This window comes from Mastigoproctus giganteus, chromosome 1, assembly GCF_048544385.1.
Source record: "Mastigoproctus giganteus isolate SK-2022 chromosome 1, ASM4854438v1, whole genome shotgun sequence".
NCBI lineage: Eukaryota > Metazoa > Arthropoda > Arachnida > Uropygi > Thelyphonidae > Mastigoproctus > Mastigoproctus giganteus.
Window position 1 is genome coordinate 246,368,213 of NC_143575.1, and position 12,476 is coordinate 246,380,688.

Consider the following 12,476-nt stretch of genomic DNA (forward strand, 5'->3'; position numbering starts at 1 on the left):
CCATATCATTGCAGTATCAGCATTCTAATTGTTAATATTTTCAACCTTTGCACACTGCTTAATATTACTCTCATACGATATTATGAATAACAAGGATGCTTGTTCATTAGATCCTTGTAATTCATTCTCAAGATTCTAAAGAAAGAAAGAAAAGCATAAATGCAAAAAAAAAAAAAAAAAAAAAAGAGTAAAGATTAATCAAACTTAAAATAATGTTATTAACAAAATAAATGAAAGTCCTGGTAAATAATAATTCCACTCTACTACAAACCTATTAGAATATCTGCTGTAATAACCAATTAACTTCAGTTTCCACATTTACTTCAAACTCATTGAGATCATCTTTTCCTTCTCTCCACTGTAACACTCTTTGTAGCAATTAACAATTTTTCATCTTACATATGACTTCAAAATTACAACTTGCCAAAACACAGTCTACTGAATTTACTCTGCTTTCACCTTAACTGTGAAGTCAGCAGACCACTACAGAATCAATGACCAGTCATGTTTGCAGGTATGCTTAAAAAAAAAAAAAAAAAAAAAAAAAAAAAAAAAAAAGCTAACAAACAACTTTTATAAATTATTTTTAAAATTACTTTGGGCTAAAAATTTTTCAATCAAATCTATTTGAAAGTTTATGATTTCTTTACTTACTTTTATTTCACATAAAAATTAAATTCAAATACTCACCTTACCTACTTTGAGTTTCTTAATATTATCAAAGCACTTCTTTAGATGAGGTTGAATAGCTTGGGGATTATTTGTTTGTCCAAGAATAGAGAGTAAATCATCATTTGATAAAAAGTAAAATCGAGGAAAGAGCTGTCTCTTTGTTTCCAAATACAAATCTAAAGATCGCTGAACACTCTCCAGCTTTGCACTTAAAGAAAGAAGTGTTTCCAAAAGGCCTGGAAAATAAATAATCAAAAGAAGGCAAAAAAAAAATAGCAGAATTGGTTCAACATAATAATAATTTGTTGTTGAATACTTCCTATGTTTGCTCAAATAGAAACTAGGGAAAAAGTAACATAACAACAATAACCTTTTCACTCTTTAAAACAAAAACAGCGAGAATAAACAAAACAGCAAGTTGCATAGAAATTTTATTTCATTAAAATGAATAATATAAGTGCTTCATTTAATTATGCATGAAGCATATAAGATATAATTTTTAAAAAAATCAATTTAATCTATATATACAGATAAGACAATATATCAAGTTAATAAATTTCAACATTCAACTTGATGAGAGTGCATAATGCATGACACTATTTTCTGCATATGGACTAATGGAGAACAATGAAATCATAAAATTCTTCATTCCATTAGACAGTTTATTTATGGTATATTCACTAGAACCAAGGCATATGGGTATACTAGATGATATCACAACATATGGTACTGTCTACATGGCAAAGTACTATTTCTTCTCATTAGCTAATACTACAGTTGCCACTTCTCCAGGTTTGACCTAGAGGCTTTGAGTTTAAGCAGGGCACATTCAGACTGCCATTTTGTTTTAATTTCTCTAGATTGTATATTGGCAAGAAAAGATAAATAAAATTCCCATTCCATTTTGAGTAAAATGTGATATGACTAACGTTTTTTTCGAATGTATATAACTTACAAAAATATTTAATATTTGTAGCATACATCACAGTGTTTTGAATCAGGGACAGAATGGTCAGGGGATCAACCAACCATAATTTTTTACAAGTGTATTTCTATTTTAAGTAAAATGTGCTAGTTATAGAATTATTGTAATTTTTATTATAGAAAGAAAACTCATTAGATAAATAGGTACATAAAAATTTGAAGAAAAATTCAGGCAAGCAATTAATGAGATTTCGGGTATTAGTGTTATTCAAAAAAAATTTTTTTTATTTCTGTGTACGGCAATCGACCATCATAATCTATGCAAGCAAAGAGTTGTGATAAAAGTCCTTTAATAATTTTAATGGCAATTAATAAAAAAAATTTTTTTAGCTAGAAGGTAATCTAGAAAATATATACTTTACATAAAAACTTTCAGGACTGCCTTCATTAATCTCCTCCCCCACTGCAATCATTTTCAGGTCAGAGATTTTGAAAATATGGTATCTCTACCTAATACACATTTAACCATAGACATTCTGACTTATTTAGTTATATTGGTCCTTGAGGTTGTCACAGACATTCTCTCAGATATGCCAGACAAGCTGTACAGTCAGACCTCGTATAGCACTTTTTTTGCATTTCGTGCAATGCAAAATCGTGCAATATAAACAACAGGCCCTATGGGTAAAATTGGGTTACGTGCCGCCCACCCAAGATTGAACACACATTTGTAACCAAAACATTACCAAACACAATAAATTGTCGTAATACAATTTTATTATGAGTATTATGTAATAAAATATTGCTAATGCTTTTACTTCTATCGTAAGCAACCTTGTTTTTTGTTTCATTTTCTATCCAAACAGATGACAGCCATTCCATCTCATCCAATTCTTTGTCTTAACCTAATGGATTTTAATTACATTTTGAGTGTAATTAAAGTGAAAGTTGTTTTTATTTTCTCTGCATTCTTTGAAATTCTTGGTGTTGCCTCATTTAGGTCTGTAGCACGTGCAATATCACATGGTCTTTCATTTCGCTCAAAGTGTTTCACAATTTCATATTTTTTCTCTATCGACAGAGGCGGACTAGCCATAAGACTTACTGGGGAAACCCCGGTGGGCCGGAGACCGGTGTGATTTTGGCCATAAACCATAGTGAGGCCACTATAAATTTTCTCGGGTAGGAATTTTTGATCCAGTCCGCCTTTTTCTCTCTGAATCTGCAGTGTCTTCACCACGCCGCTTCCTTTTCGCACCTTTTAAGTACAGTATTTTACTCATTTTTGGGGAATAAAGCGCAATTACAAAACGAGGAGGCATGCTTGATATACATAAACAAATGCAAGCCTGTAGCAACTGAATAAACAACAGCATAAAAGCAGAGATACACTAGTAACACCTCACATTTTCCTAAAGCACATTTCTAGGGGTTACTACCATAAAACAATAAAAACAATTTCCACTTGCATTTCTGGTAGTGGAATCTGTTATAAATTGGTAGTAAACTCGATGTAATTGCAGTTGTGATTATACCGATAGCTGGAATTGTGTTAGTTTTTACATTATTATGGTGAAATGTGTTTCCCCTTCACTGATATAAAAAACATAAATACATTTTCAGAATCTTCTCTTCATTCCTATCGTGTTGTGTTCAGTTGGGGCGATTCCGCATTCGACTGCCATTTCTTGTAAACACAAAGGTGAATCGTGCATAAGCGAATTCGGTTTGTGTTATATAATATATCATTCCCCTATTTGTAAATCGTGTATGATCGAATTCGTGTAGTGTAAACACGTGTTATACGAGGACTGACTGTACTTGCTACCTGGGAGCCTAAAACACCGATGGAACTGATATTCGGGTGACACTCAAGACAAGTAGACCCAATTTCGGCAAAGTCCGGACGGTCTGTAACAGCCAAATCCTCTGCTTGCACCTTCACGATGGTGGACTGTTAGTAATCCTGGGTATAACTTCCATGCACAAGTACATGGTGAGTGACCACCCAGGTGTGAACCAACGTAAGCAGGGGTCGAGGTGTGGCGCTCACACCACATGGAGGAATGCCACTCCTCTATGTTACCGGGCAGAACTACGTGGTAGATGACTCATCAACCGATGAAATACCACGTTTTTTCTTATTGGAGGCTTGAAGAGGTGGAACCCATGTTTAGTGTCTGGAGCTAAGTTCCGGTCAACCCTTCCCCATCTCTTCCATCATGCAGTATGATTGATGACTTTTGAGGTTATGATGAACATCGTGGCGAGATCCAATATTCCTTACATTTCGAGGGTACAGCTCTAAAATGGTGTTCGCAGGCCGGACACTAGTTAGTACACCGGACCGAACCTATTGGCAACTCTCTAGGAGGCTTCCGGATCAGCTAGTGTATAATCTTGCTACCTCTACTCTGCAAGACAGTGACTGGAGGGAGTCTGAGTAGTGTGCATGCAGAAGCATTGTTGAGGCCACGTTATGTCAAGGATCTGGGTATATTCTTACAACGTGTACGCCATATCCAAAAATTTCATTACTTCATACAGCATGTCCCACCCAGTTTTTCTTACTATTGAATACACCACGAATTGTCAAAATAATAGAGCAAGCTTATCTGTGAAAAGATCTAAACCTCCCACACACTTCCTAATTCATTTCACAAATATATGTAATCTCAATTCTAATCTCAACGATGTCCATTTCCACTTGCAGTCTGCCAAACCCCATATACTTTTTCTGACAGAATCTCAGTTATCCATTGATTCAACTACTGCTCATCTCAGATGCCCAAATTATTCACTGTATGATTCCTTTCGCCTCAAAGGTGGTACTCATGTCCGTTCTGATATTCCCTGTCAGAGACTTGGCAATTTGGAATCTCCTCTCTTTGATCTTCTCTGTCTTAAAATTTCTCTACCTCACTGTGTCAAATTCATCTGTTGTCTCTACCGTTCTCCCAACTCCACTAATGACTTGGAGCTCTTTGACTTCCTTTCTTTGCAACTTGACTTTCTCCAGTCCAACTTTCCTAAGAGTGAGGTAATTTTCCTTGGTGATTTTAAAGTTCACACCTCCAGCTGGCTTCCGTTTTCTAGTCACACCGACCCAGCAGGTCGAGATGCTGAAGCTTTTGCAATCACTTCTGCAATGACCTAGCACAGATTGTTCATTCATGTACATTACAAGAATACAGGACAATCCTAATCATACAGCCAATACGCTTGATCTTTTTCTCACAAACAACCCTTCAAAGTACACGGTCGAAGAGAGGTCCTTTAGGCACTTCAGATCACAACTTGGTGATTGTCTCTTCTCCAATGGAACCTTTATCGCATGGCTATTCCCAACCTCGTGTTGTTTGGCATTTCAAGAATGCAAAATGGGATGACCTGCGAGACTTCTTTTCTTCTTTTCCATGATCAAATTACAGTTTTTCAAAACTTCTGATGTCAATGTTTGCTCAGATCGTGTCAGTGAAATTATTCTTGCAGGAATGGAATCCTTTATCCCACACTCCACTTTAAAATCTTGTCCTTTATCTAAACCTTGGTTTTCCAATAAATGTGCTAAGGCTGTTCAAGAGAAGAATGTTGCATATTGTAATTGGTTTGTTTCTAATTCTTCAGTTTCATTTTCTGCCTACACCAAAGCTCGCAACAGTTGTAAAGCAGTTATTAATCAGTCCAAACTAGAGTTTGAACAGGCTAAGAGTAGAAAACTTGCTTCTTGCCCTAATGGTAGCCGAGCATTCTGGTCTCTTGCCAAAGCTATTGGCCGCAACTTTTGCCCATCTCCACTCCCACCTCTGTCCAAACCAGATATTTCTGTTGTCACTTCAGCGAAGGATAAAGCTGACCTGCTAGCATCCCATTTATCTTCCAGCTCATGTATTAATGATCTTGGTAAAACACCTCCCACCATTCCCAACACGCTCCATTCAATGCCTCCTGTGGTCTTCCGTCAAAAGGATATCAGAAGGATTTTGATGAATCTCGATGCTAAGAAAGCTCCAGGTCCTGATGGTATTTCTCCACTTGTTCTCAAAACCTGTGCTCCTGAACTTGGGTGCCTCCAGGTGGACAGAAGCAGCAGTGTCATAGCACACGCTTCTTGATTAGACCGGGGTTTGAGCCCGTTCCCACCAAATACGGAGGATGCAGAAAGGTCAGGGAATGACCACCGCATATCCCCGGAGCAATATGGCCTCAGTTGCTAATGCTCCAAATAACAAAACAAACAAACAACTCCTGAACTTACTCCTACTCTTTGCCGCCTTTTTTCACTTTCTTATTCCAAAGGTGTTTTTCCTTCTGCCTGAAAATTTGCTCATATCCAGCCAGTTCCTAAAAATGGTGACAAATCCCTCCCATCCAATTATCGTCCCATTACAATTACTTCTACTCTGTCTAACGTAATGGAGAAATTAATTAACCGACAACTCAAACTACCTAGAAACCTTCCATCTGATCAAAGATCGCCAGTATGGATTCCGTCAGTGTCGATCTACTGGTGATATTCTTTCTTATGTTACCTATTTATGGACTAATTCAATGGAAAGGTTCGGTTAAACACAAGTAGTTGCTCTTGACGTCTCAAAAGCTTTCAATCCTGTTTGGCATAAAGGTCTTCTAAACAAGCTTCCATCTTATGGTTTGCCAACTGTTTTTAATATTTGGTTATCCAGTTTTCTCTCTGATCGCTCACTGAGGGTGATGGTAGATGGCTCTCTGTCTTCTAACATCTCCACTAATGCCGGTGTCCCCCAAGGTTCAGTTCTTTTCCCCACTCTTTTCCTCTTGTATATTAATGACCTTCTTCCATTCACTGGAAATTCTATCCATAGTTTTGCCGATGATAGCACATTGCATTCCACTTTCCATTTTGAGAAACCTTGTCCTGCTCAGTCAACTTCTCAAAAATCTGCTACCAATTCCTTAAATGCCGATCTTTAGGTAATTCTCCAGGGAAACGACAACTGATTGATTTCAACCCTTCTAAAACTCAGTCTTGTCTTAGATCTCGCAAAAAGAATTCTTCTGCTCCTATGCCTATCTTTATTGACACTCCGATTTCTAGGCAAAATGATATATCTCTTTTGGGGATTACCCTGACTTCTAATCTCTCTTGACACAAGCACATTACAAATATTGCTTCCTCTGCATCTAAAAAACTTGGTTTTCTCTTTCGCTCTCGACGTTACTTTTCTTCCAAACAGATGCTCACTCTGTATAAATTGCAAATCCACCCTGCCATGGAATATTGTTCCCACATCTGGGTGGTGCCCCCAAAACCTCTCTCAGACTTCTTGATTCCATTCAGAAGAGGGCAGTTAGTTTAATTAATAATTCATCCCTAACAGAGTCTCTCCACTCGCTTTCTCATTGATGTACTGTTTCTGCTGCATGCCTCTTCTACAGATACTTCCATGGGCACTTTTAGCATTAGTAGTAGTAGTTAGCATTTGCCAAGGATTTCTCATAATCTGCCTTTGCCTGCCTAATCTCCTTTGTGATTTGGTTACAGACCAACTTATATCTATCATAGGCTTCCATGTCACCCATTAATTTGTATGTATCCCATGCATTTTTCTTCTCTGCCATATGTCTCATTAGTTCATCTGACAACCATTTAGGCCTGAACCTTGAACAATATTTCTTGGTTGGTATGTAAAGCCTGGTAGCTTCCAAGATTAGTTCCTTGAATGCTTCCCATTTTGAATTTGCTGTTGGTAACATCATCAGTTGGTCCCACTGTATAGAATTTAAATACTGTCTCAGACCATCATAGTCGCCTTTACGAAAGCAAAAACCCTTCCCTTTACTTCTGATGGTAGTTACCTCCTTGAGTAAATCCCACTTCAGCACACTGTGATCACTGCCACCTAGTGGTTCCTTTATCTGCAGATTCTTAATGCATGAAGAATCACTACTGATAATCAGATCAAGAGTATTACTCCCTCTAGTTGCCTCCTGAACATTCTGGTGTAGAAAACAATCATCCAATAAATCCACAAAAGCCTTGCTAGTGTGTGAGTGACCAAACCACAAATTCCAGTCAATATCTGGGAAATTAAAATCCCCCATTATAGGACTCTCTGATTTAGTAAATCAGAGAGTCCTATAATGGGGATTTTAATTTCCCAGACTATTAGACTGGCATTCTGAGGCTTTGGTCACTCACACACTAGCAAGGCTTTTGTGGATTTACCTGGATGCTTGTTTTCTACACCAGAACTGTCTCAGCGACGGCAACTAGAGGCGAGTCATACTCTTGATTATGTTTATCAGTAGCTGATTCTTCCTCCCTTCCTATCCTGTCTATCCTTTCTGTAGACGTTGTACCCCCAAATTCCAGTTCTGCATTCCTTATATCTGTGTGACACCACGTCTCTGATATCCCAACAATATCTGCCTTTGATGTTTTGAGCAATACTTCAAATTCATCAAATTTATTTACTAAACTCCTAGCATTGGTGTACACGCAAGTATATATGCGCCTGTTTCTATTCTTAGCTACCCTAACAAAACCCATGTGTTTACTTGTACCGCAATGACTTCCAGCAGTCTCTGAAATATCCTGCATCTTGTTTTTCAGGCTTCTGCTCATTCCAATAGAAGCAGTGCAAGAATCTCTTTCACCTCTGCCAGTGGCTACTGTTAATCTATTTGTCTTTGTCTCCCCCCAAGCTAGCAGTTTTCCGACCCACCTAACACTGCCTCAATAGCTTCAGCAAATATTCTTGCACCCTTTCTATTTAAATATTGCTCCAAGCACATTACAAATATTGCTTCCTCTGCATCTAAAAAACTTGGTTTTCTCTTTCACTCTCGGCGTTACTTTTCTTCCAAACAGCTGCTCACTCTGTATAAATTGCAAATCCGTCCTGCCATGGAATATTGTTCCCACATCTGGGGTGGTGCCCCCAAAACCTCTCTCAGACTTCTTGATTCCATTGAGAAGAGGGCAGTTAGGTTAATTAATGATTCATCTCTAACAGAGTCTCTCCACTCACTTTCTCATTGACGTACTGTTTCTGCTGCATGCCTCTTCTACAGATACTTCCATGGGCACTGTTCTTCTGAATTGGCTTCTATAATTCCCACTCTCGCTCTCTCTTTCAAAACAGTCCAAACATGTGCTGCCACCAGCCAACATCCATTTACTGTCCAACTTCAAACCCACATAACCAACTTTTCATCTTCTTCATTTATTCATTCAACTGCTGTTTTCTGGAACAACCTTCCTTCATACGTATTTCCTGAAAATTACAATCTACAGAAGTTCAAGTCCAATGTCAACGAATATCTTCTTTCGTCTTCTCAACCTCCAACCCAAGCACGGTACTAAGTACTATAGGTTCTAATACCTCTCGTGTTTGGGGTCTATATATAAAAAAAAAAAATATATATATCTATATAAAGTGAGTGTAGATTTTATTAGGTACAGCTAAAAAAATTTTAATTCATGTTAAATGTGTAAAAATTACTAACCAGGAGTATGACTTGCTTTCCAGGCATTTCTTTCAGCAAAAAACACTTCAGTAACTGCTTTCCATTTTTCATTGACTTCATCAAATTCCTCTGATTCACGAGGCAGTTGTTTTCGTATATCTTCACCCAAGAATATATTCTAAAGTAAATATACCAAAATGATTTAAATTCTATGATTTGTACATACATTTTTATATATTCCTTAGGAGATGACTTCAAGGACAAATCTGAGTTTAAAATTTCTCATATAAGTTAATATGTGCCCTAAAATAACTGGCTTAATGCAGTAATCAAATAGCATTACTGTTTGAAAGGATATATTTAATTTCAGCATTCTGAATAACAAAAATTTTAACTGAAAGAACTTTTAAAATCTAAATACATTATATGACATACTGCTCAGGAAACACAAAATCAAAATAGCAAGCGCCTCCATAGCCAGGTGGGAAGGAGCAGCAGTGCGTAGCACACGCTTCTTGATTAGACCAGGGTTCGAGCCCGTCACCACCAAATACGGAGGATGCGGAAAGGTCAGGAATGACCACCGCATATCCCGGAGATGGCCTTAGTTGCTAATGCTCCTAAAAACCAAATAACAAACAAACAAACAAACAACAAAATAGCAAATAATATTTAATAATTTTGAAAACCAAAAATGCTATTACATATATATCAAAATTAGTATTAGTAATGGCCAAATGGTACAAGGAACCCTAATGCTTATGCTGCACAGCAAAAGAAAGAAAAAAAAGAGTAAAATAACAATAATAAAAAATTTAAATAAAATAAACAATAAAAGAAAAGGAAATAGGCAACCTATGTGTTTTCCTCCTCCCATAGGTAACTCTATCCAGCTTTGAATTTCCCAAAATTGTCAGCCTATCACCCATGTAGGTGGTAGAGGCTGACAAAGGTACCTTATTCCAGTAATTTATAACTTGCTGGCTAAAATGAAACTTCCTGAAATCCAGTCTAAATCCGCCCCCCCCACCACTTGAATTTATGGCCCCAAGTTCTAAAATCATTTATAATTGTGAAAAATTTCATCTTCATTCATATTACTTTTGCCTCTCAGAGTCTTAAACACCTCAACCAAGTCTCCTCTAAGGTGCCTAGTTTCCAAGCTCTGTAACCCACATATCTGAAGAGTTTCTTCATATGGATGCCCTTTTGATGGTCACAAGTGAGTTACACATCTTTGAACTTTTTCAACAAGCTTAATGTCTTTTTTTTTTTTTTTAGGTATGGTCTAATAATAGCCTTGTATAATGGGATTAAGACAACCTTATGTCTACTAGCAAATGTTCGATAAATTATCAATAGGACACAATGGCCTTCCTTGCAACCTGTATACTATGGTTGAACCTAATGTCTGACAGTATCGTAACTTCCAAGTTCCTTTCTTCCACTACTGACTTTAGTTCAACTCCACCAAGTGTATAAGTTATTTTGGGGTTACTGTTCACCAAGACCTTGCACTTTGCTGGATTAGCTAAACTGACACTTTTCTGAAAATTCCTGAATTCTATCTAGGTCACTCTGAAAAAGCTCTACTTGGTGGTGATTATTAACTACTCTACCAATCTTTGCATCATCTGCAAATTTAGACACCATGCCCTCTATCATCGATGTCATTTAAGAAAATCATAAAGAACAGCGGTCCCACTACTGATCGCTGGGGAACCCACTTCTTACATTAACCCAATCTGAGAAATAACCATTTATCACAAATTTCTGCCTCCTTTCCGGAATCATTAGAAAAATCATTTTCTAATGATTTTCCCTGTGATGTTAACCTATTCCAGCTTATAAAGTAACCACTCATATCATACCGAGTCAAATGCTTTGCTGAAATTTAAATAAACAATGTCTAAATTATTCCTTAAATCCAGATCATGGGTCACCCTATCAAAATAGCTAACCAGTTTTGTTAACCATGATTTTCGCTTTCCAAACCATGCTATGTATCCTTCAGAATTCCATTTCTATCTAAATGATCCTGAATTCCACCCTTTATCATTGCCTCTATGATTTTCCCTACTACTGAAGTTACTGATCGGTCAGTAATTTCCCACTGCACCCACCCTTATGTAGTGGAGATACATTGGCATTTTTACGATGGAATCTCTCCTGAATCCGGTGATGCATTCAAAATTAACCTCAATGGTTCAATGCAATGGTTCAATGCACTTAAAATTATAGGGTATATGCCATCAACCCCATGAGCCTTACTTGTCTGTAGGCTCAAACATTTCCTCATTAAATATTCAAGTGAAATTTCAATATCATTAATTACATAGTTTTGACTTCACTCCCATAATTTCTCATTGACATAAAGGCAAATATCTTCTGCAAATATCGATGCAAAGTAACTGTTGAGTTCACCTGCAACTGGAGTATCTAATACACATTAGTATCCCACATCCATTATAAATAGGCCTGATCTTGTTTGTCCTCTTTTTTGCATTTATATATGTGAAAAATTCCTTATCCCATCTTTGCTCTCTTTGCCAGCAATTTCTCAAGATCTGACTTTGCCATCCTAATGACTCTGATCAGCTATAGGCCTAATGACTCTGATGAGTATAATAAGAAACTGTACAGGGAAATAGAGTGGGCCAGTACACCAGAGAGTCTTGTAATGGGGGATTTTAATTTCCCAGCTATTGGACTGGAATTTGTGGGTTGGTCACTCACACACTAGCAAGGCTTTTGTGGATTTATTGGATGATTGTTTTCTACATCAGCATGTTCGGGAGGCAACCAGAGGGAGTAATATTCTTGATTTGATTATCAATAGTGATTCTTCATGAATTAAGAATCTGCAGATAAAGGAATCGGGGGTAAAGGGAAGGGTTATTGCTTTCGTAAAGGCGACTACGATGGTCAGAGACAGTATTTAAATTCTATACAGTGGGACCAACTGATGATGTTAACAACAGCAAATTCGAAATGTGAAGCATTCAAAGAACTTATCTTGGAAGCTACTAGGCTTTACATACCAACTAAGAAATATTGTTCAAGGTTTAGGCCTAAATGGATGTCAGATGAACTAATGAGACATATGGCAGAGAAGAAAAATGCATGGGATACATATAAATTAACACGTGACACAGAAGCCTATGATAGATACAAGTTGATCTGTAACCAAGTTACAAAGGAAGTTAATCAGGCGAAGGCAGATTACGAGAATTCTTTGGCAAGGGATGCAAAGAAAAACAGCAAAGAGTTCTTTACTTATGTAAACTCTAGAAGGAAGGAGATGAATCAGATTGGTCCACTTGATATCGATGGGTCAACTGTTGATGATCCTGCTCAGGTAGCTAACAAACTAAATGAATATTTTGCATCGACATTCACACATGAGGAGTTATTCAGCAAGTTGAATG

The 12,476-nt window shown here is 37.2% G+C and overlaps 1 protein-coding gene across 1 annotated transcript in view; it reads right to left on the reverse strand.

Annotated features, from left to right (window-relative positions):
* The window catches only part of kl-2 (dynein heavy chain 2, axonemal kl-2), a 1,174,416-nt gene that overhangs the window by 705,656 nt on the left and 456,284 nt on the right, over positions 1-12,476 (reverse strand). Inside the window, exons 27-28 of the mRNA XM_090369487.1 lie at positions 9,088-9,226; positions 691-908 (exon numbers count right to left, since the gene is read on the reverse strand). Of these exons, the coding sequence (XP_090225613.1) occupies positions 691-908; positions 9,088-9,226 (357 nt within the window). The remainder of the gene's footprint in view (positions 1-690; positions 909-9,087; positions 9,227-12,476) is intronic.